General features: G+C 35.9%; 5 protein-coding genes across 5 annotated transcripts in view; 2 read left to right on the top strand and 3 right to left on the bottom strand.

Moving 5' to 3' along the window:
* Positions 1-1,497: 1,497 nt before the first annotated feature.
* Positions 1,498-3,174, bottom strand: LOC121729052. Its single transcript, XM_042117440.1, has 2 exons — positions 3,049-3,174; positions 1,498-2,727 (listed from the first exon to the last, which is right to left on the bottom strand). Exons 1-2 carry the CDS (start codon positions 3,172-3,174, stop codon positions 1,498-1,500), a joined length of 1,356 nt encoding a protein of 451 aa, XP_041973374.1.
* A 4,283-nt stretch (positions 3,175-7,457) lies between these two features.
* LOC121729050 overlaps positions 7,458-24,605 on the bottom strand; it is a 36,556-nt gene continuing 19,408 nt past the window's right edge. Inside the window, exons 6-7 of the mRNA XM_042117438.1 lie at positions 11,944-11,950; positions 7,458-7,468 (exon numbers count right to left, since the gene is read on the bottom strand). The gene's annotated coding sequence lies outside the window, so the exon portion shown is untranslated. The remainder of the gene's footprint in view (positions 7,469-11,943; positions 11,951-24,605) is intronic.
* On the top strand, positions 8,786-9,917 carry LOC121729051. The gene has a single exon (XM_042117439.1). The coding sequence runs from the start codon at positions 8,865-8,867 to the stop codon at positions 9,915-9,917; it is 1,053 nt and encodes a 350-aa protein (XP_041973373.1). The 5' UTR covers positions 8,786-8,864.
* Positions 15,349-18,035, top strand: LOC121728561 (nuclear pore complex protein Nup50). The gene is made up of 2 exons (XM_042116731.1): positions 15,349-15,742; positions 16,381-18,035. The coding sequence occupies exons 1-2, from the start codon at positions 15,572-15,574 to the stop codon at positions 17,827-17,829; spliced, it is 1,620 nt and encodes a 539-aa protein (XP_041972665.1). The 5' UTR covers positions 15,349-15,571; the 3' UTR covers positions 17,830-18,035.
* Positions 19,987-22,140, bottom strand: LOC121728560 (protein lin-9 homolog). Its single transcript, XM_042116730.1, has 2 exons — positions 22,070-22,140; positions 19,987-21,719 (listed from the first exon to the last, which is right to left on the bottom strand). Exons 1-2 carry the CDS (start codon positions 22,086-22,088, stop codon positions 20,014-20,016), a joined length of 1,725 nt encoding a protein of 574 aa, XP_041972664.1. The 5' UTR covers positions 22,089-22,140; the 3' UTR covers positions 19,987-20,013.

The following is a 24,605-nucleotide window of genomic DNA, read 5'->3' as shown; positions in this document are numbered from 1 at the left end:
TTATTTGAAGCTTACATGCTTTGAGACGTGTTTGTTATCGCCTGGTGTTGGGGAACGCCAATGTGAATTTTGGAACCATATGTGATAGGTTACCAATGGGGAAAAATAAAATTATAATTTATAATATTATGCTAACATAGGCTGAGAATGAGCCTAGGAACCTTTAATTAAGGTGGAATTGGAATCACTGTTAAATAAGAATAATAAATGAAAATATAAAGGTATCAAAAAGTAATAACTATATTAATGATGAAATATAAAATAAATTCAACACTAAAGTAGTTTGAATACCTCAGGTACAACAATAGTTAAAGAACAACATATTATACAAATAATGCTAAATGCAATTTAATAGTAGTAGTGTCCATAATATACTTACAGACATTACAAAATTAGGGGTTAAATCAAAGATAGTTAGGATAGGTACAACAATAATAAAAATATTAATCAATGCAGTGTCGAAAACTGATCCTAATACTATTGCAATAATAGGACTAGGTAAGTATTATCATTAAATAGATAACAATATTAATTGATTTTAATTTACAGAATTGAAATTGTTAGTGACATTAGTATCATTGCTAGCAGATGCTAACATTATCTCTCTCTTGTAAAAGCGTGCAAATGTGTTGCTAGAACGCCAATTACCCCTAGCCAGAATTTCATCTAAGGGCAAGTTGTTAGCCCAGTTTTTGGATGCAACAGCTGACCGTATGCTGCCAGGGGGAGCACTAATGCCCGCATCAGCTAGCACAGACTTAATCCAGCCCGCAATAACAGTTCTGCTGGCTGCTTTAACTTGGCCCCTAATCGTAAGAAATAGATTTGAGCAATTACTTAATGCTCGTTTCTCATGATGCAAATTTACCAACGTCTTTACCCAAAAAACTGGATTTAAATTATGGTTATTAGCGTTTGATAATAGCCTCCAGCCAGATTGTCTGTAATTAGCACTGTCGGTCTTTGAACCAAATAGAGGCCATAATATTAAGCTGTCACTATCCTCAACCAAATGGTCTGAATCTACAGCCAATAAGGTCAAATCGTGCACACGTCTACCCGAACATAAAAGAAGCAAGGTTGCAGTATGTCTCGAAACAGAGAAAGCACTTCTTTTGTCTATACTAACATTGGAAAGAAAGGATGCCAATTTGTCAATATCCCAAACAAAGCGATTGCGAAGAATAGGCTTAGATAAGGCAATCGATTTTAGTATGTGTTTGACCAGGACGTGCGAACTAAGTTTACTATTGTCTTCAATGCTGCATAAGGTCGATACCACAGATTTGTGCACTAAGATTGTGCTGTATGACAATTTGTTAACAATGTGCAGGTCTGCGAGATATCTTGCTAATACTGGTCCGCTAGGGTGTTGAGGATCAATATTATGACTGCTTGCCCAGTCAATCCACCTCCTCCAAGCTACCTCATAGGTTTTAAGAGTCGAAGACCTCCAAGAAGACCTGAGTAAATGTACCTGGTTCTCAGACCAATCATTTAAGCTCGTAGACCACCCCCACATATCCAGACCTCTAGAGTCATTTCCTGACATCTGGTTGGTGGCAGACCCGTCGCAGTATCTATCAGGTTCTGAGCAAGATTTTTGATTGTGTATGGAGCCGCTACCGCACGGCTCTTCAAATCTGCTCTCCAAAATACACGATTCCATCGTGGGGCTACGATCAGATATAATCCCCGCGCTGAGTTGAGATGGGATAGCACCTTCGGCATCAGATATGGGGGTGGAAATAGCCACGCAAGGTGATAATTCCACCGCCGGGAAAATGCATCGTGGAATACTGCCTGATTGTCGTTCAGGTCCAGAGATACGTAATTGGAGACCACGTGGGCTCGACTCGATGCTAGTAGGTCTATTATCGGTGTCCCGAATTTGGTGAAAATTTTCTCTGTGCATGTCTGTACCAGATGCCACTCGGATGGCATCTTGTGTCGCGATAGGTGATCGGCCGTGCTGTTGAACATGCCGGGAAGGTACTGAGCTGTCAGATTTATTTGAAAGCGATCCAGAAGTTCGAACACTCTGTAAGTCGTCGTCATCAGTGGAAATGATTTCATCCCCCCCTCGTTTCGCAGATAAGCTACAACTGTTTTGTTGTCGCACTGGAAGAGTGTTGTTGTTTGAGCTAATGAGTGACCGTGGCTCTCGAGGACCTTTAAAATCGCTAGCATTTCTTTTATGTTGCAGTGAAGATGTTGTTCTGCAACACTCCAGCTTCCTGACAACGACTGGTTGTCTACTTGCGCACCCCACGCTACGTCGGAAGCATCTGTTGTCACGAAGTGGGTTGGTGGTGGGAGATGAATTGGAGTCGTGCGATGACATTCCTGAAACCACCATCTTAGTTCTGATGACACTTCGCTTGGAATGTGCACCATTCGTCTGGCTGGTGCGCGTAGTAACGGTTTGAGGAACCTGAGTAACGCTCGAAGGTGTAACTTGCCTCTGGGTACGACGAACGTCGCAAAGTTTAATATTCCTATTAGGCTTTGTAGGTCTTCCAAACATGTTTCGCCCAGGGATAATACACATGAAATTTTCTGTTTGATGGTTCGAATTTTGTCTACAGGAAGACATTTTGTATTGTTCCAAGGATTCCACGTGATGCCCAGGAAATCTAGAGCTTTCAGGGGTTGAGTCATAGATTTTTCCTGATTTATCTGCCAGCCTAGGTACTGGAGACGGTTGATTAACACTTGGCAGTGGCTCTGAAGAATGAGTTTGTCTTGGTGTGCAATGAGAAAATCGTCGCAATAAACGATTACTCTCAGGTTTTGGTCCCGAAGAGTCTCCGCGATCCAATTCGTCAGAGATGTGAAAACTCTGGGCGCAGTGCTGAGGCCGAAAGGAAGACAAGTAATTTCCAAAAGCTGTCCTCGATAGATTAGACGTAAAAATCTTCTGTGACCCGTGGCAATTGGAAGGTGAAAGTACGCCTGCGAGATGTCTACTTTGCACAGCCAATCGTTTGGCTGTAGAAATCCCGGCACACGAAACATGTTTATAAGCTTGAACGGCTTTGTAATTACGTAGTCGTTGAGAGCTTTTAGGTTGAATATCGGACGATCGGATCCGTCGCTCTTGGGCACAAGAAACATCGTGGACAGGAAGCTCGGCGATGGCTTTGCCACTTCTAGTACACCCTGGTTCTTCATTGTGCTTATTATAGCAGTCATTGATTCGGACTCTCTGGTCACAAAAGTGTTGCCTAACAACTGGGGTGTCATTAGCGGTGGTTTTTGATGGAAAGGTATACGGTAACCTTTTATTATACGAAGCAGGGACTGAGGGGCACCTAGTTTCGCCCAACGATGACGATACTGCCGCAACCTCCCTGCTTTGAAGATTCGAGAGTCAGAATTTTCGTTTTTTTGACGAGGAGTTATAATCAGGCTGGCCTCCAGCTCGTTTACGGTTGGTTTTACCTTGACTGGGCTTGTTCTGATTGTTTCCAGTCGAACGAAAGGGATTTTTATAGCCTCCCATGCGGCGGTCGGCATTATGAAAATTTTTTCCTTTAGAAGAACAACCGTGAGTATAGCCTTGCGAAGACTGGTGGTAATATGCGCCCTGCGAGGGCTGGTATTGTTGATGTGAAGATCCACTACAACAGGTTTTATTGGTACCCTGCGAGGGCCCTGTAAAATAAGCCGGCCCCTGCAAGGGGAGGCGCAAAGCCTTACTAGGTCCTGCTTGCGAAGCAGAACCCGAACTAGGCCTGGTGAGAGGCCGAAATGCCTTTTTTATACCCCCAAACTTCTCAAGTGCCGATGTAAAGTTTTCAGCGCCAAACAGATGACGATCCGATGGCGGAATCTTACGGAGGGCAACTTTTACTAGAGGGTCACGGACATAATTAGTGATGCCATCTCGTCGCATCTGAATCACTTCAGCTCTATGTCCACACACCAGTTGCAGCAGGTCTGACGAGACCTTATGGAATTCACCTTGAGAAAAGAGCTGTGTCACCTTTTCCTGAAGTCCCAACGGGCTAACATTTTGTTCCTCGCGGGCCCATGCAAGTAGGTCCGTTAAGGATGCAGCAAGTGCTTCTCTTTGTTTGAGAGCACAAAAGGTAATGGCTGCGTATGCTTTGTCCGCATACGTTAGGTGTTTCAACTGGTCATATTCCTTAACTTCGTCATTACAGTCAAGGTCTATGAAACCAGGGGTGTGATTGTATAATTTTTGCACTTCAGCATACCTAACCTCACTCCATTCGCTCCTATTAAAATACTGTATTTCATTTAAATTATTTATGTAACTATCAGGCGCTTTCGGAACGGCGGGTTCCTTTAATTTTATTTCAAGGTCAAATTTAAATTGTTGCTGTTCATTATCTGGTAACAAACTAACTCCGTCAACATCTTTATAAATAATTCCGCTTACACTATCGTCTAAAACATCGCTATCATAAGCCTCGCCACGCGGTGGTGCAGGCGGCTGCGGCAATATTTCACACAAATTGTTAGACAAGCCGCCATGATATGAAATTTGATTACGTAACTCAATTATTTCATTTGTCAAGTTAGTGATTCTTTTATCCTCGAAATCTCGTTTACTCTTTTTACTTTTACGACGATGACGATTACTACGTCGCTTGGATCGTTTTTTCCTACGATCGGACCCCGACGACGCGGACGAGCTTGAGGAGCTTGAACTATTGCTAGAACTGCTACTAGTACTAATCCGACGCCTGTGATCGGCTTTATTCGAACTAGGAATCATTCTTGATTCAGAAATATCGTTCGCTATATTGTCCGCCGTGTTGTCCATTGTCTGAAAAAATTTTTCTTTTCTGGACCAAAAATTGAAGGTAGTTGTGAAAAACGAAAAAAATATTAAATCACTAATAATGCTTAGAAATTATGATTGAATATTCACAACCGTTAAAATTAAACTTATCTACAGTATGAAAACTAAATTTCAAAACTAGAAAGCGTTAGAATAATTTAGAAATAATGTGTGCTTAGATTCGAACGGTAGCACCGTTAAAATAATTTAAAATCAACATGGAAATAATTGTGTGAACTTACGTGAATGGATTTCACAAGTTGCAGCACAAACGAACAAATGAACTTGAATCTATTTTTAGAAACAAATTTCACTAAGCACTTATTAAATACGTTCTTGTCGCTTCGGAAAACAGAACGCCAATGGCGGATGGCGCCGAGCCTGCAATCTCGCGCCCTGCTGGTGTTGGGAGTAGAATTGGAAAGGGATAGAAGATATAGCGTTAGAAAGAGATGGAAGAATAACCGGAAAACAGAGGAGGCCTCTCTCAAAGCATGTAAGCTTCAAATAAACCAAGGATTTAATAACCATATTTTATTTTTTTATTTTTTTGCGCAGGGGAAACCCATCATGGGTGCCCCGGGTTGGGGATGTGCCTCAGTTAGCTGAAGCACCCCGGGGGTATGTGAGACTCTTACTAACTAAAACCACCTGTGATTTGCCTTCAGCCGTATAAAGGAGGGATGTCCCGGATCTAACAAACACAGGACTTCCTCCACGACCGGCCGGTCTACCTCAGAAAGGACCGGACTTCCACCAAAGTTAGGGAACGCTTCGGCAAACTGAAGCGTTCCCCTCGGCGCCGGGACTGGCTAAGCCGGGGAGGTTCCCAACCTCTCCCGGAGCCCCGTTACTTCGGCTATAACCATGGCCATGAGTGTCGAGTATTTAAATATTATGGCGGGAAAACAATATTCTTTAATACATTTTTTCCTATATAATCGTCAGGTCAGTTAAAGTCTAGTGAAAGTCTAAGTATAAAGTCAATACAGTCAAGAAGTCAAGTCGGTCGATTCAGTAAAGTAATAGACGCTTTACTGAAACTTTCGATGGAGTTTTGGAGGGAACTCAAAAGAGCACGTTTCTGGTTATTACATCACTTTCTCACACTTGTGCACGATAACGAATATCTAAAGCGCTTATTTCACTTAAGCGCTTATTCCACTTATCCTAGCTAGGAACTCCTAGCTAGGATAGCTAAAGCGCTTATTCCACTTGTCCTATTTAGAAGTCCTAGCTAGGATCCTACATAGGAGACTAATTAGAAGCTTCTTATTCCACTGGTCCTAATTTAGTGACTAAATCAGTTGTCATTTTGGTCAGACGTCTTCTGGCTCGCCGCGTTCTTAAGGGGTTTTCGACCAAGTTAGGGGCAAACAGGGGGAAAAAATATCTAGGGGATTTTTAGGGGAAATTAAAATACACGTCAAATACAGTTTCTTACCAAATATCACGTTCCTAATATTTTTTTACCATCTTTAAATTACTTAAGCGCCACAACAACTAATCGAGGTCGAGATTCGAGATGTTGAAACGATGAATACAGTTCGACAAGGCTTTAAATGAATATGTCAATGATGTCAATGGGCGCTGCTGGTAAAGTAGAACTGTCAAAAATGACGTTTTTGTATGATAGAAGCGTTAATTCCATAGATTAAGGATATAAGGTTAATTCGTTTTCACGTCACGTTCATATAAAGCCTTGTCGAGCTGCAATAAAGTTTAGTAATATATTTTTATTGAATATTAAAAGAAAAAGTAATCTAGAGGATTTCTAGGGGGAAATCAAATTAGTTCAGCGGGGCTAAAATGGTCGCTTTGAAGAATCATGATATGAATCATAATATGATTCTTTTTCTAAAATCGCAAAATGCAACTCTGCTTGCAATTCATTTCTTCTTCTTCTTTTTTTTAATGGCGGCCTCAGTGAGTTGCCAATGTCAGAGTGATTTTGGGTAGACTTTGCTCTAAGGACCGTGCAGAAACTATAGAGGGCGTCGTAATTCGACAGCAGCAACACGATGCGAGTAAAAGAAGTAACTTGTGAGTGACTTTGGCTTCGCATTCTCTTTGACCCCGGCTAGTTTATAAGTGTTTTTTTTATTTTTTAGACTATAAAATGATTTGATACTTACACTCCTAAGTGGCCACATGCGGCCGCGAGAACAACAACAGATTTCCAAGAATCCGCGATCGAAGGATTAAATAACACCCAAAGACTGCGCTATTAATCTTTTTCCTACTTGAAAAATCATCCTTTTGAGAACCAACACTTTGACAAGATGGTTCAAGTTCAATACTATCCTCAGTAGTAAATTCCTGGCAGGACTTCTCCAAATTATCCTTACTTTCGATGCAAATTTATGCCAATTAAATGAGCTGTGCATAAGTATGTATATCAATCTAGATGGAAGCCTGTTTGGATGTTTACTGAAAGAATCAACGGTTATAGGTTAGGTTCATATTGTGTTCATCAAAAATCGATTTAGGTATGTTTATAATCTACAAAATTCAGTGTTTTTACGATTCTACACATAAAATTCATGGAACTTTTTAAATGCTTACGTATGTTTTTACCGGCTTTTATCTATTTCTTTCGTTTTTCAATATGCCAAGGGATGTGAATACTTTTGGCAGAAAAATAGTAAAATTTTACTCCATTCGATTTGCCTTTATTTTTCTTGTATGTATTAGAACATCCGGGAATATTTACATAACATAAAATTGATTTAATTAAAATGCAATTCATTTCTGTATTTTTGTACTGATTTGACATTTTGTCAGTTTCACAGTTTTGACTATTCATTTGCTGAATTGATTGAGAGGAATTGCTAAATGTGACCATTTTAGCCCCGTAGGGGTACGGCGCCGAGACCATCTGGCAACACTGCTGTTTGCTGCTGTTGACAGAGTTGCCAACTTAGTGGAATTTCCACTAGATCTGCGGGGCTAAAATGGTCACATTTAGCAATTCAGCAAATGAATTGTCAAAACTGTCAAACTGACAAATGTCAAATCAGTACAAAAATACAGAAATGAATTGCAAACAGACTTGCATTTTGCGATTTTAGAAAAATGAATCACATTATGATTCATAATTATCATGATTCTTCAAAGCGACCATTTTAGCCCCGCTGGTGGTTTAGACGTACCTTTCGGCGGGAAAATTTTGGTTTTAGTGGCTAGTGGATTTCTTAGTGGATTAGATTATTTATGTTAGTGGTAGCTTCGACGTTAAACCACTAGTTTTTTTTACTATGTTTCTAACCCTTGAAGACGCACACTGGAAACTTAATTATATTATTACTATCTTTATTCGTTTTGCCTCATTCTAACGCTGATATAGAGCGATTATTTAGCATGATGAATGTTGTCAAGACTTAACAGAGAAACCGGATGAAGGGTCGCCTTTCTTTCGTGCAAGATTAGCACGCGAAGTCAAATGTTGTAATAACAACATAATACCAAATGCCGTATTACAAAAATTAGAACTAAAGAAATTTTTTCAAATTATAGTCAGATCAGTGATGCCAGATTGGGGGAATCCCCCCAAATTTGGGGGTTTTTTTAGGTGATGGGGGGAAAATTGGGGGGAACAATTTTTTGGGGGGATTGTTGGAGGAAAAAGTCTGGGAACAGACGGCGAAATCTAAGTACTATGGTCCCGTTTTCACCCTTTGGTTACGACTTACGGAACCATAAAAATGATCAAGGAGCTCGCGAAGATGCTGATTCTGTAAAGATTGGACGCTATTGCAGAAATAGTGTACATTCATCGTATCCACTTGTGAAATTCCCATTTATAATGAACAAAAATTTTCTTTTATAATTTGTAAGGGGGATTTTTCTTGAAATCACGAATTTTGGGGGGATTTCGGGGAACACTTGGGGAGAAACCAAGTTGGCCGTCTGGCAACACTGAGTCAGATAGGTTATTGTTTGAGACTTGCTCTTTTTGGCGGGAAGAGGAAGGCGCCTTTTTTGAATAACAATTTGCAAAAAATTATATTTATAGTTTTTATACATTAAAAGTAAGTTAAAAGTAGATAATATGCAGGACGAGAGCGACGGAGATGATCCTAACTATAAATCTTCGTCATCGAAGAAAAGGAAAATAATTGAAAACTCAGGCGATAAGTACAAACCCTTTCTTAAACCTTCATATTCAAGAAAATATCCTGACAATAATTACAACGGAGATTTTATTGTATTTGTCGAACATTGTAATAAGGATACAAAAATAGGAAACATGAACCCCCTTAGCCTTTCGAAAATTTTCAAAAACGCAAAAGGAGTTTATGAAAGAGCTAGAATAAGCGCCCGCAAAATAAAAATAACTTTCAAACAAGCGGCATTAGCTAATGATTTCCTCAATGCATCATTTATTCAAGAAAACAATCTAAGAGCATATATCCCAGCAGCCTCTGTGGAAAGGGTTGGGGTAGTTAGGTACATTCCTAAGGAAATTAGTAATAGGGATTTGTTTGAAAAAATAAGTAGCGATATTGACATAATTGGTATACGTAGATTTATGAAAAAAGAAAATAATACATTTGTTCCGTTAAATACTATTACTGTTACTTTTTCTGGCACTGTATTACCACAATGCATTTTCTTAGATGGATGGAGATATAAGGTTCATAATTATATACCTCCAGTTTTACAATGTTTTAAATGCTTACTTTTCAATCACTCTGCAAAATATTGTTTTAATGAACAAGCATGTTCTAAATGTGCAGAGAATCATTCTTATAAAGAATGCACATCAGAAGTTTTAAAATGTAAAAACTGTGGAGGTAATCACCTAGCTATTTCTAAGGAGTGCCCAATTAAGGCTTCTAAAATTAAGAAAAACATATCTTTGAGAGTTAATAATTCTACTTATGCAGACATAACAAATAATTTAACATCTTTCCCACCTCTTACAAAAGCTAATCCTCAAAATGTTAAAATTGTTCCAGAAAAGATATCAGCCCAGGACATTATTAATAATCAAAAAATTTTAGAAGCCATAATAAGCACTATTGTAAGTATAGGAAATTCTAATGAGATTAAGACTACAACACATATTAAAGAAACATTCATTAAAAACTTTAATAAGTAATGGATAGTATTAAATATTGTACAGCATAACATCCAGAGTTTAAATAATAAAAAACCTTTACTTCAATCACTCTTAATAGATAAAGAAATAGATATAGCTTTATTAAATGAAACATGGCTTAAAACTTCAAGTCCTCGGGTTCATTTCCCTGGGTATAATTTCATTTATAAAAATGCTACAAATGAACACGGAGGAGTGGCAATAATTATTAGGAATTCTATAAAGTATGTGCAGCATCCGACTCCAAATTATCAAGATATACAGACTATTGCCATAACCATAGAAACAGGTATAGGTTCCATTACAATCCTTTGCATTTACAGTCCACCTAGAAACAAAATTAATAAAACAAAATTAAAAAGAATAATTAATAATCTTCCTAAACCTATTATCATATCGGGTGATTGTAACGCCCATCACATAGCTTTTGGTTGTACAATAAATAATACAAGAGGACGAGACTTGTATGAAGTTATAGATGAATATAATTTATGTATTTTAAATACAGGTTGTGCTACTACAGTAGGCAGACCAAACAATAACACTTCTGCAATTGATGTTACACTAGTGAGTCCAGAGTTGGCTCCCTATTGTGAATGGCATGTCGGTGACGATCCGTTGGGAAGTTATCACTTTTCAACTTTTACAAAACTTAATACTTCTCCTATGCAATATGACATAAATAAAAATGTAAATAAGTATTTATTCAAAAAAGCTAACTGGGATAAGTTCTTTAATATGTCAAAAGATCTATTTCAAGATTTTGAATATAATTCACAAAATCCTTTAGAAAGTTATAATCATTTCTGTGATCTACTAAACACTTTAAGAGATGAATGTGTTCCAAAAATTATAATAACTAATTCATCTAAAAAATTAAAAAAAAAGGTACCTGCTCCGTGGTGGAATGATATTTGTGATAGGGCTGTAAAGGATTGTAGAGAAGCTTTGGAAAAATATAGAAGTAATTTAAGTATGGAAAATTATATAAATTATAAGAGATTAGATGCACTCAAAAAAAGGATTATAAAAGAGGAAAAGAGAAAAAGTTGGCAAAATTTATGCTCTACATTTAATAGATACACCCCAGTCACGAATATTTGGAATTTTATCAAAAAATATAAGCGTGTAGGTTCTAGCATACATAGTAAATGTGATAGTTTTGTACCAGAATTTTTAGACAAATTTACAAATGATGAAGAATGTGAAAGTTCATTAGAAGATATATTTAAAAGTAATAATGATAGTGAATATTTCAACTTCTTTATGAAAGATTTTAGCTGGGATGAATTTTATAGTTCCTTAATGTCAAGAAGAGATTCTACTCCTGGACTGGATAATTTTCCATATTTAATGATTAAAAACTTACACAAAAATGCACAAGCAGTTCTTCTTAATATCTACAATCACCTATGGTCCAAACAAGTTATTCCCGACGAGTGGAAAACTCAGTGTGTTTTGCCCATTCTGAAAAAAGATAAGCCAATCCATGATCATAATTCTTACCGTCCAATATCACTCACTTCATGCATTGGAAAAGTTTTTGAAAATATGATAAAAGTTAGGTTAGACTATTTTACAGAAACTAATTCAATATTACCAGATTTTCAGTTAGGTTTCCGTAAAGGAAAAAGTACAGTTGATGGCTTTGTTTCATTTATAAATGATATTAAGAATTCTATAATGGCTCATTCAAATGCAATTTGTGTATTTTTAGATGTGCAAGGTGCATATGATAATGTTAATTTGTCTGTACTTATTAAGGTTTTAAGTGAATTGGGGATTCCTGGTAGGTTTTTAAATTGGATATATAGATTCTTAAATCACCGTCTTGTCTATGTGAAATTTAATGATATACTACATGGTCCAAAATTTGCACATAAAGGCTTAATGCAAGGAGCGATATTGTCTCCAATCCTGTATAATTTATATACATCACAAATTTGTAAATATGTAAAAGTATTAGGTGTTAATGTTCTACAATATGCTGATGATATAGTTATCTATTGTATTAATCGTCTACTACGCTCGGCCAATTGTAATATTAATTTAGCTCTTAAGCAACTGTTAAATTATTATAATAACAAACTAAAACTAAATATTAATTCTTCAAAAAGCTCAGTTATGACTTTTGGTAAAAGTCAATGTAATGTTCAAGTTAAATGTAATAATGAAATCACAATGAAATCATCTCACTAGTAAATGAACATAAATTTCTAGGTATAGTTTTAGATAACAAACTTAAATTTAATGTACATATAGATTATATATGTAATAAAGCTTACAAGCGACTCAATATATTGAGATGTTTAGCAGGAGTTTTTTGGGGTGCTGATCCAAAAATTCTCTCAATGTTGTATAAAAGTTTAGTTAGGAGCCACTTTGACTATACAACTCGGGCGAGTTAACTTGACACCTGGCTTAAATTTTACCCCTCCCTCGCTTCCCCGCGCAGCACCCCGCTCTCGTCGTACGCGTCCAGTAGCGTTAGCATATTATATCTGTTACCGTTACACGTGTGTTATTGAGTTTGCGTTTCGGAGTTATTTGTTAGTGGTTAATGGTTATTGTTTTTGGATTTTTGTTGAGTTTTGTTATGTTATTTGTTAGTTGTTACGTTTGAACGTTAAATTTGTTAAGTTTTTGTTATTCGTATTAACGTTTGAACATTGCCGTGCGTCTGTGGTATGAATTAGCTACTCACGGAATATATTAATATGAAGCTAGATACAAATTATCGGACGCATCCATAAACCTCGTATTCCTGCTGGGGAACCCTTGGGCGAGTCCAACTCGTACTTGGTTAATACTGTGGTTAGTGTAGCCCTATAAAAATAACTAGTTCCGGTAACGTATTTTTTTTTTTGAAATAACTGAAAATAAAAAAACTTTTTTTGCACTCAGTACTTAAGAGAAACGTCAATTGAACCAGGTGTCATGTTAATTCGCCCGAGTTGTAGTTGCTTAGCATATATTAATGCTAGCGCTAGTCTTCTAAAAAAGTTAGATATCATTCAAAATCAAGCACTGCGCATTATAACTGGTGCGATGAAATCCACCCCTATAAACTCAATGGAAGTTGAAACTTATATTCCTCCTTTATTCTTGAGACGACTCATGTTAGTTAAGAAATACTTTGTTAAGATGATTGCAATTAAGTCCTCACTTCCTGTAAGAAAACTTAAAGTATCTGAGGAAATAACTAGTTTATTAGATTCTTCTGTAATAACATCACAAATTATTTCTACAAGGATTTTGCCACAGATGCCGACTTTGTTACAGTTGGTTTTAAATATGACAAATGACATTTATTCTAGTGATCTATGGCCAATTTATGACAACTTTGAAGGTTCTCTAGAGAAAAAATATTTGGTAACAACTGGAGACATCTATGGTAAGACCGACTTTCTCAGTTTTATAGAAAAGAAAACAGACTTTTACAAAATCTATACAGATGGGTCGAAAACTATAGATGAGGTTAAATCGGCTTATTATGATGAATTTCTGGATGTTACCAAATGTTTTATAATCAGTAATATGTGTTCTATCTACACAGCCGAATGTTATGCTGTTTATATGGCATTACAATATATAAAAACTTTGTCATATGTAAATAATTTTCTTGTAATATCAGATAGTAAAAGTGTGTTAGTAGCTCTAGATAATAGTAATTTAAGTTTCAAAAGTAATTATTTAATTTTTAAGATCAAAAACATTCTACATGAATTAGTCAGTAATAACATTAATATTGAATTTCTATGGGTTCCCTCCCACAGAGGAATTGCTGGAAATGAGAGGGCGGATACAGCCTCTAGAGGACCACCAGATGAGAATCATAAGGACATCATAAAAGTGCCATTTACAGACCTCTTTTTGACTGTCAAAGATGAAATGTTTGAGCTATGGAAAAGAATCTGGAATATAGTAAAGGTTAAATGGTACAGTGACATAAAGAAAGATTTTTCAGTCCCATGGTATTACACTGTACAGTTTGAATCAAGAAAATTCACATCAGTAATAACAAGGATGAGATTTGGACATTGCTTGGTCCCCTCCCACCTCCATAAATTAAGAATTTTAGATGATGCAAAATGCCCCAAATGCTTAGAAATGATGCTGACCTCAAACATATAATCTTTGATTGCAAAGCACTAGGTCTGGACAGAATTTTACTCTGCTCTGAAATAGATAAAATTTGTAAAGATGAAGATATAAGTGTACCCCGCCGCCCAGAAGATTTACTGTCTAATTACAATTTCTTCAAATGTTTATACCGTTATATATGCTCAACGATGGAAAAAGTTTAAAAATAATTGTAAATACAACTCGGGCGAGTTAACTTGACACCTGGCTTAAATTTTACCCCTCCCTCGCTTCCCCGCGCAGCACCCCGCTCTCGTCGTACGCGTCCAGTAGCGTTAGCATATTATATCTGTTACCGTTACACGTGTGTTATTGAGTTTGCGTTTCGGAGTTATTTGTTAGTAGTTAATGGTTATTGTTTTTGGATTTTTGTTGAGTTTTGTTGTGTTATTTGTTAGTTGTTACATTTGAACGTTAAATTTGTTAAGTTTTTGTTATTCGTATTAACGTTTGAACATTGCCGTGCGTCTGTGGTATGAATTAGCTACTCACGGAATATATTAATATGAAGCTAGATACAAATTATCGGACGCATCTATAAACCTCGTATTCCTGCTGGGGAACCCTTGGGCGAGTCCAACTCGTACTTGGTTAATACTGTGGTTAGTGTAGCCCTATAAAAATAACTTGTTCCGGTAACGTAATTTTTTTTTTGAAATAACTTAAAATAAAAAAACTTTTTTTGCACTCAGTACTTAAGAGAAACGTCAATTGAACCAGGTGTCATGTTAATTCGCCCGAGTTGTAGGTAGGTACCGTAGTGTTTTGTTTTTTTTTTTTTTGTAAATAGTGCTTAGTGTGAACATTGGTGAGAGCCTGTGGTGAGAACCAACATAGAAGAAAGACATTCCTTTTTTTTAATTTTAATCTGTTGTATTTTGTATTATTATTGTATTTTTTTTGGAGCAAAGGACTCGTTTCCAGCTCCCAATAAATTAAAAAAAAAAAAAAAAAAAGGTTATTGTTAAATATATACTAGTAATCTGTGGTATTGTTGTCTTCACGTTATTTAGTGGAATTCTGGTGGTTTGAGAGGCCATTTAAGCGGGGAATTGACTATCGGGCCGCCCGCTACGGGCCGCCCGTCACGGGCAGGTCTGTCGCATGTCTGCTCGTCAATTCCTAGGTACCTAGGAATTGACGAGCAGACATGCGACAGATATGTAAAAAAAAAGTTGGCAACACTGGCTGCACAGAGTACTTTATTATACATATACTGACTGGCTGTTGACATTAGCAGACATTTAAAAATTAAAATAAAATCTACAAATATATACTAGTAATCTGTGAAATAAAAATTGCGGTGTCAGCGGTGTGCACGCTTGGAAACTTTTATTACCAAATATTTCTAAAATTTATAAAATACCTACCTAACCTGCAATTTGTTTCCTCAAAAAAATAACAAGTTTTGCTTATTTTACAAAGGCATATGTTTAAATAATGTATAAAATCATTTTTTAACACTATTCGTTCCCCTTACATTGTAACTTGTGAAGAACTCAAATTTTAATATGTCTATAAAGCGGCAAGCCACCACTGAGCTAAACCATGATAATTGGGATCAGGAGGACCCCAAGGAGGAAGATGAGGACGCGGGAGGTTTTAAAATAGCAGCTAAAGATGTTTTGGAAAAACGCGTCATAAGAACTGCTAAAAGACGGTCTCAAATTCCTGGAGAGGAGGTTAGTGAGTCAAATAGCTACTTATCGTAAAATATTTCATATTTTTACTTTGAAATGTTTATTCCCTCAATTACTATTTTCACTTACCTATGAATGCATGCAATCATAGGTAAGAATGTGGCTGAAGACACAGTGTCTCATTCAGAGTATAAATTTAATATACTTAGCGGAATAGGGAAATAATTCCAGGCTGTCAAACGAAACCAAAATTGAATTTATTCAATTTTGGTTTTGTTTGACAGCCTAGGATTGTTTCCCTATACATCTGTGTGTACAAATCTGTTTTTGTGTACGTGAAAATGATGTTCCCACATACATTTTTCTTAGAGCTCCAATAATTGTCAACATGCCGATAAGTGCAGACTGACTGTCAAAACATTAAACAGATGAAAAAAAGGGTTCTGCTGTCATTTATCACACTTCTCTTTTTACCACATAGTGTTACTGATAGTGACATCTTGCTCAGCTCTTTGTTTCTCTTATACCCAGTGGAATGTATATTAACTTTATGATCCAGAGACAGTGTGTCCACTCAAAGACATCTCACTCTAATCTGGATACGCACTTGTGACTTTTAATAATTAAAAATAATAAACACATTATGTTGATTTAATAACAAACATTATTATGCATTACAGAGTAAAAAGAGTGTCTTCAGCGGATTTTCTGGCTTCAATAAAACTCAACCATCATCATTTGACTTTTTATCAAATTTGACAAATGGTAAAAATGACAACTCTTCAACACCAAAATCGGAAAAACCAATGATTTTTGGCACAAATAACACTAACACAAGTGTATCTAATACTGGATTGTTTGGCACCCCTGGAGAGAAGACCACCAAAGATTCAACAGCTTTATTTGGTGGTAATGCAAACAAAATAGGGTCCGGTTCACCCCTGTTCGGTAACTCTCAAGATTCCAAACACATCAATCCTTTTAGTAACCAGCCCACATCTTCAGCCTTTGCAAGTTTTTTGCCAAAAACATCAGAAACTTCTACAACTCAAAGTTCAACAAATGTATTTGGTGCAAATACAACATCTAAAAATTCTAATTCACCAATGTCAAACCCCTCTACTACATTTGGCAGCTCAACTAGTAATTTGACACCAGTAAAAACAAATTCTACACCAACTCCTCCCAAATCTAAACAAGAAAACGATGAAATTGAAGATCCTAAGGCAAAGTATTACAGCAAGTTAAAGGGTCTAAATGTCAGTGTGTCAGATTGGATTAAACAGCATGTTGATAAGACACCTCTGTGTATTCTATCACCAATATTTAAAGATTACGAAAGTTATTTAAAAGAGATTCAAGAAGAATATGAAAATAGTAAATCAGAGTCAAAAGATAAAGTGGAAAGTATAATATCATCAACAAACACTGCAACATCAACAAATAATACATCTTCTCCCTTTGCTAATAGTAGCAAGTCACTGTTTACATCAAGTGCTTCCAGTACATTTCCTACAAGTGGCAAGCCTAACTTTTCTTTCGGAACAAATACAAATTCTAGTACATCTAATGTACCAACAGGCAATTCTGGTATTTTTGGTATAAAATCTCCTTCAGGAGTTGTTTCTACTTCAACGACAGTACCCAGTAACGGTAATGCTCCATTCTCATTTGGAATTGGAAAACCTTTTAGTTTCAATTCTAACATAAAATCTCCTGAAGAACCTTCAGCTAAAACGGAAAACGAAGAAGATGAAGATGAGCCACCTAAAGTAGAATATACACCAGTAGCAGAAGAAAACAGTGTTTATGATAAGAAATGTAAAATCTTTGTAAAGAAAGATGAGAATTTTGTTGATAAAGGAGTTGGCACATTATATATTAAAAAAATAGAAGAGTCTGGCAAACATCAATTGCTTGTTAGAGCCAATACTAATTTGGGAAATGTCCTTCTTAATCTGATTTTAAGTTCATCATTGCCAACAAAACGCATGGGTAAAAATAATGTGATGATGGTGTGTATTCCTACTCCTGATTTTAAACCACCACCAGTACCTATTCTGATAAGAGTTAAAACTACTGAGGAAGCAGATGATTTATTGAGTACATTAGAAAAGTATAAGTCGTAAACCTACATAAATAATACTTTTTATGTAAATTTATTATTATTTCCATGTATTGTGGAATAAAAAATATTTAATTATAGGTACCATTATTTTGTATTGCCTATTGTGCGTCATTCTTAATAAAATTTAATTACTTTTTTGTAAAATACATTCCCAGTTTCATTAATATAATCAGTAACTTATTCAATAAAGACAGATTTGTTTGATTCATAATAAGTGCCAATTTATTTTAGATAGTTTCCCAAAATTGGTGGAAATAAAAGATGTGTTGTTTTTCAACACCAGTTTCAATTTAGTAAGTACTTTTGTTAAATTATGTATGAGGGATTATTCGTGTGAAACTTATATTATTTTACAGCAGACCAGACCATACAGTAAACAACTAGATAGGTACCCAACTTAGATGGCGTCCACAAATTACGTGAGGTGTTTCAGGGGGGAAGGGTCGAGTCAAATCTCTCGTATTTTTTTTCTCATCGTTACAAAAAAATATACTATTTTGGTCTATTTTATCCAGATTGTATGTAGGTATACTCTGGTATGCTTAAGATTTAATCGTAAGCGTAATCCTTTGTACTATCGTAATACGCTTAGCATCATTCACTTAGGTTGAGTTGCACCAGAGGCGTGGTTAAAGTTATGGTTATAGTTAAATATGGCGTCCTTAAACTTTAACCGGAGAAAGTCTTAAAAGCGCCATCTAGTGCTCAAAAGACGAGACTTTACAGAAAGTGATTATTTAACTTGAAAAAATTGTTTTCGAGAAACTTAATTATTTTAATCCTTCATCCTATAAAGAAACAAATAATATTTATATAACTGCAATACGTAAACTACAGTACTTTTACCGAATTTAAGAAAACAATACAGCTTTAGTTTCCAATTTTAAAAAGTTTCATATACTGAGCACTAGATGGCGCTTCTAGAAGCTGCATCAGTTAGTGTTGGTTTACATTTTAAGGGTGAGTGTATTTAACTTTAACCAGAGATTTTGACGTTTTTCACTAGTTATAGTTAAAGTTAGTTGGTGCAACCCAACCTTAGTCTTAAGGGTGGGTTGCACCAGAGGCGTGGTTATAGTTAAAGTTAACTTAACTTTAACCTTAACCTGACCACAGAATTTGACAGATGTATACTGGTCCGACAAGGCTTAAAATGAACGTGGGCGGGGGCGCTGCGGACTGCGGTAAAGGAGAACTGTCAAAAATGGCGTTTTTGTATGATGACAGCGTTAGTTCCTTTTTTTGCCACATTCATTTAAAGCCTTGTCGAGCTCTATCGTTATGGTTAAGGGAGATCGCAGACGGCACACTTTTTGTGTGATCGAGTCTGCGATCTCCCTAAATATGGCGTCAATTTTTGACTTTAACTAAAGATTTGACATTTTGCATTGTAGTTAAAGTAAGTTGGTGCAACCCACCATAATTCTTTCGAAAGAAAATAATTTCATTGATACTTGGACGTTATACAAATCATTTTTTACATGATTTATATAACGTCATCATTACAATTATACAGTCAGTAGAACGGTCAAACCATCCAATTTACAAGAAACCTAAATTTGAAAAATCTCACGTGAGATTGGGGGGTGGGGGAGGCGGTTGAATAAAATCTCACCAGTCGGGAAGGGAGGGTCAGAAAATTAAAAAAAACACCTCACGTAATTTGTGGACGCGCCCCTAATTCATCAAGCCCCATACGGTCACCAGTGACCGAGACACAATAGAAATTTTATTGTCTCGGTTTTTCCACGATCAACGTGGTAAAACTACATAGTACTTAAACAATAATTGAAATAAAAAATCTGTAACTAGGTATAATACAAATATTTAATAGTTTAAAATATATTTTATTACACATCTTAGGGATTAAAAGTAAGATTTTACAAATCCATGGCATCATCCCAGCTTAGACTTCTAAAGAATTTTTAAAAAATTATTCGTTAGCCCTCAGTGCGGCGCGGGCGCCGCTCTCGCAGCGCTGCCCGCACATTTCGAAACTGAAGCCTAATTATCATCTTAAAAATATTCAATATTATGCAAATCCATTAAGTTTCCTTGTACAATGTATTATGAACTATGTATATAATATATTTTGTTAAATATTATACAAAATCAAATAACAGTTTTTAATTATAACAAACAATATAAATGTATCAGTTTATAATTTTATACTTAGTATAATATTTTATGTACTTGCTACATAATTACTCATATTAGTATGGCCTAGACCACTTTGAATTCTCTGCATATGGATTTCAATGCTGTTCTGAAAGATTTTTCTATATTGTGGTTCCAGTTTTAATTTTATTTTATCCATAGTACCCTGTAAAATACTCAACTCATATGCATTTTTATTTGTATCTGATAAACTTTTTACTTGCAACATTAATGCCGTTAGATCAGTGATAAGTTCAATTACTCTTGGATTTTGCAAAGATCCATTATTATTTTTTTCTACAATCAATGTTGCTTCATCGTAACATTTTTCTCTAAGCTGAGATGGCGCAAGTCTAGCAGCTAAACTCGGCCCAGGAGCAATCTGTTGACAAAATGCTTGGATTTCATTGATATATTCCTGCATATCTAAATTAATTCTTTCAAGATCTGTCACCACAGCTGCATATTTCCTTTTAAAGTCATCAGGCATTTTCTGATCAAATGACTTTCTTTTTTCTGCCTCACAATTATATTCCTTTAATCTATTAAGTTTATTCTTTTTAGACTGCAATACCTTTGTCAATTTTATAATTAATTCTAGAAAATTCTGTGGATATGGGCCATATCCATTGAAACTCGAAGATATTTCAATATCTCTTGATATTATTGAACACCCTATCATAGGATCACCATTTTTATCCTTGCTGGGTGATGATGGTTGGTAAAGATTGAATATTTCCTGCATAACTTGACGAGGTCTGAATTTGTGGGTTATACTTGATAAATCTATTGTGTCTGGAGGATCATTAGACAATACTTCATAATCAGGCACAGAATGAGTGCCTAGTTTAGGTCTTTCAAAAGTAATTCTGTAAGTGTTATTAGATGTATCAACGGCATCAATACATCCAGTGAATAGTCCATCTTGAGGTTTACGAAGCCTTGCGGTTACTTTAGTCCCCACAACTAATTGCATTGGAATTTCATTTGGTAAGTCTTTTACACAAATATCAGCAGTTTTTCTTTGTTGAATATAGCGAATAAGTTTTCTCTTCCTTTCCAGTTCTTTACGTTCTTCAGCAAAAAATGCTTGTGAACATCTCCGGGGCTTACCCATCATTCTTCTGATTTTAGTCCACTGTATTTGAGTAAGCTTTTTGTTCTTCAAGTGGGGAAAGGACTCCTTAAGACAAATCATAAAATCATTTTCGCCATCAAAGAGGGCCTTATCTATATTACTATAGAAGTATTCAAAACATACCCATTTATGAGCTTTTGGTAATTTAAGTAAGTTTCGTAATCTCATGCCAATTCGTTGACCACTTTTTCTATCTGGAGACTGACTGCTCGGTTTCTCATCATATTTATCATCAGTAGACTGACCTGTCATAGGAGACCTTAGCTTCTTGGTACTAGACTTTTTATTGGGAGTCTTTGCCAAAATTTTAGGTGTCCTCTTTGGTGACTGTCGGGGTGGTGAAGTGTTCACAAAGTCATCCACAAATATAAATTTGTTTTTTGTTCTGATACGAGCAGGCATACCTCTTGCATTTAATTTCTGTACAGGTTCACTAGGCGTAGGTTTTGGCGGCAATTTAGTGCCTACCCTATGGAGTCCGAGTGCGGCTGGTCCAAACGCTGGTGGAGCGTCATCATCATCCATCTCGTCCTCCAATGGCTCATCTTTGATAGAAATTGGTAGTCTTGGTTCATATTTTCCATCAGGATGTACACCTAGTAAATCATATAAACAAGATTAGAACTGAACTCAAATGACTTAAACATTTAAACGTTTACTACTGGTTTGCAAAAAAAATAACAAAGTTACAAGGTTTTGCTAATTGCTGCGAACGAGTTTTAAATCAAAACAAATTTAAATTTTTAAGTGACAATTCCGCAACAAATTTCAAATTTTTTGAATTTTGAACCAGCATCAAACCATTTCAACATTCGAAACATGACGGCAACTACAGTAGTAAAAAAGACCGTGATTCAAATGTTTAGGGATAGAAGTTTATAAAAAGGCATAAAAACATAATTTTAATAACTTAAATTTTGGTTATATTTATTAAAATAAAACTTACTTTCCCATTTATCCGCCATGTTGATATATTATGATTTTTATTCATTTGAAGACGAAAGCGCCAAGCCTGCAAAAAATGTTGCCACGTCTAAAATCTTTGAGTCTTTTTGAATGAACGCTTTTTTACCATGTTTTTACCGCAGCATAATATTATTAAGGCGCCAACCCACCGTGGCGCACGCTGGGCACGGCAATGACATAAGAAACACAGGACATGAAATAACCACGAAAGGAACGCGCCTGCCTTCAAAATTTGAGGGCTAGTAATAGCGGATTTTACTAGAGACGATGCAAAAATATCGATATCGATACTTTTCCAAATAATAGTAAAGGCAAACACCTAATTTGGTCTTTTAATTCAAATTTCGTGGACTAAAAAGTAAAACGGTGGATTTTACAAGAGACGTCACTGAATGAAATAATTGGCCAAGTGCGAGTTGGACTCGCACACGAAGGGTTCCGTTCCGGTATAGAGTGAAAGTTTTTTTGTATGGGAGCCCCCATTAAATATATACTTTATTTTAAGCCCCCATTAAATATTTACTTTATTTTAAGTTTATTATTAATTATTAAAGTAAAAATATAATTAAGGATTTTGTGAAAATTTCAAGTTCCTAATTGTTACCATTATTGATTACGAGCAAAATAGGCCAAAAATATCACGTTTCTTATATGGGAATTGGGAGCCCCCCTTAAATATTTATTTTATTTTATTTTTAGTATTTGTTGTTATAGCGGCACCAGATATACACAATCTGTGAAAATTTCAGAAGTCTAGCTATAGCGGTTCTTGAGATACAGCCTGGTGACATACAGACGGACAGACAACGAAGTGTTAGTAATAGGGTCCCGATTTTTACCAAATGGGTACGTAACCCTAAAACCACATTAACGATACTTTTCTAAATAATAGTAAAGGTGACTATAATAAACATAAATTAAAAAAAACTGGCGACCTCTGCTCACTTACAATTTTTATAAAAGTAAAGAAGATTAATTTTGTATAAGGTGGTTTATTCAACTGGATGCTACTACAGTGTTACTTGAGTCCAAAAATATAGGTTTAGTAGTTAGCTGCAGTAAACTGATATTTCTTTAAATTTTATTTATTTAAATAAAATTTTGTTAAAAGGAACTATGCCTTTTATTTATGCTCTTTTCTTAAAGGTTTGCATATCGTACTGGTCCAGTAATACTACTGGTGACAGTTCGTTCTAGAGTTTTACAGTGCGCGGCAGAAAGTTACGCGAAAAACGCACGGTCGAAGTCTATCACTCATGAAGGTGATGTGGATGGTATATTGCAAACAATTCCTCAGACTTCAGTACTCTGAATCTCAGTGATACAACTGATAGAGGATGCAGAGTGAAGCGACTGGACTGAAACTCCGGACTAAAATACTGCCTAGATCTGTTAAGAACACCAAACTTTTTAGAGGCTAACTTGGCCTTACCCATAGAGCCTATAATATTATGAGCACAAACCAGGTACTGTTTGTCGCTTACCTAGTAAAAATCAAAAATTAAAATCAAAATATTTATTTATAAATTCTGACGAATTCTCAAAAATTTTAACACTTCCGGCAAACATTACGTATGATAAATGGAAATCTTAAAATGAATTATTTCACGTAACTTGTCGGTAAGGTATTGATTTTTTGGTATCAATTGATGCAGGATGTTATATTCTACTATATATTTCGAATTTAGGTCAGAATCTTTGAATTTATAAATGTTATATACATCCTTAAAACACCACTCTTCAAAATGTATTGAGCAGACATAATATTATATCCTTTTTTCTTCTTGCTAATATTTTCTGCACCTATAATATTTATCCACTCTTTTCTAACAATTTCTGTCAGACTTTAGAACATGACACTCACACTGACACTAATTTTTAACTTTGCGCATGCGCAATGTGTATTGAAAAACGAAACGAACACGACTAACTTCATAATTGAGTGTCATGTTCAATAAAATCCTAACAATTTCTGTCAGAACTGAGGATGTTATTGAACACATATATTATGTCTATGATTGAACATGACACTCAATTATGAAGTAGACAGTCAGCTGCCAAACTGCGAAAAAATGAAACGAACACGGCTATTAATAAGTACCTAGTATTGCCATATCATAAAATATATTATCACTCGACAGTCGACACCATTGATAATACACAAAGAAAATGTGCGACACTTGACAGATCTTCGATATTCGACATTTGAGTCCCCCTTGATTTAGGGGGTTTTCGACCAAGATAGGGGCAAAATAGGGTATTTCTGGGGGGAAATCAAATAAGTTCAGGGGGAAGTCGCCGAGACCATCTGGCTGCTGGCAACACTGCGTTTGACGTTTGTACTTTGTGACTTGTGAGATTGAAATTTGAATGGTTCACTCTATAATACTTTATCTATGGGTTCACTAGTCACTTCAAACCAGGGCTGCCAGATTGGGGGTTTTTTTCGCAATTCTGGGGAAAATTTTGACTCTAGGCGAAAATTTGGGGAAACAGTATCTTTGGGGAAATGTTTG

The sequence above is a fragment of the Aricia agestis genome, chromosome 7 (assembly GCF_905147365.1).
Source record: "Aricia agestis chromosome 7, ilAriAges1.1, whole genome shotgun sequence".
NCBI lineage: Eukaryota > Metazoa > Arthropoda > Insecta > Lepidoptera > Lycaenidae > Aricia > Aricia agestis.
Note: the sequence above shows the minus strand (reverse complement) of the source record. Positions and strands in the feature narration are given on the sequence as shown.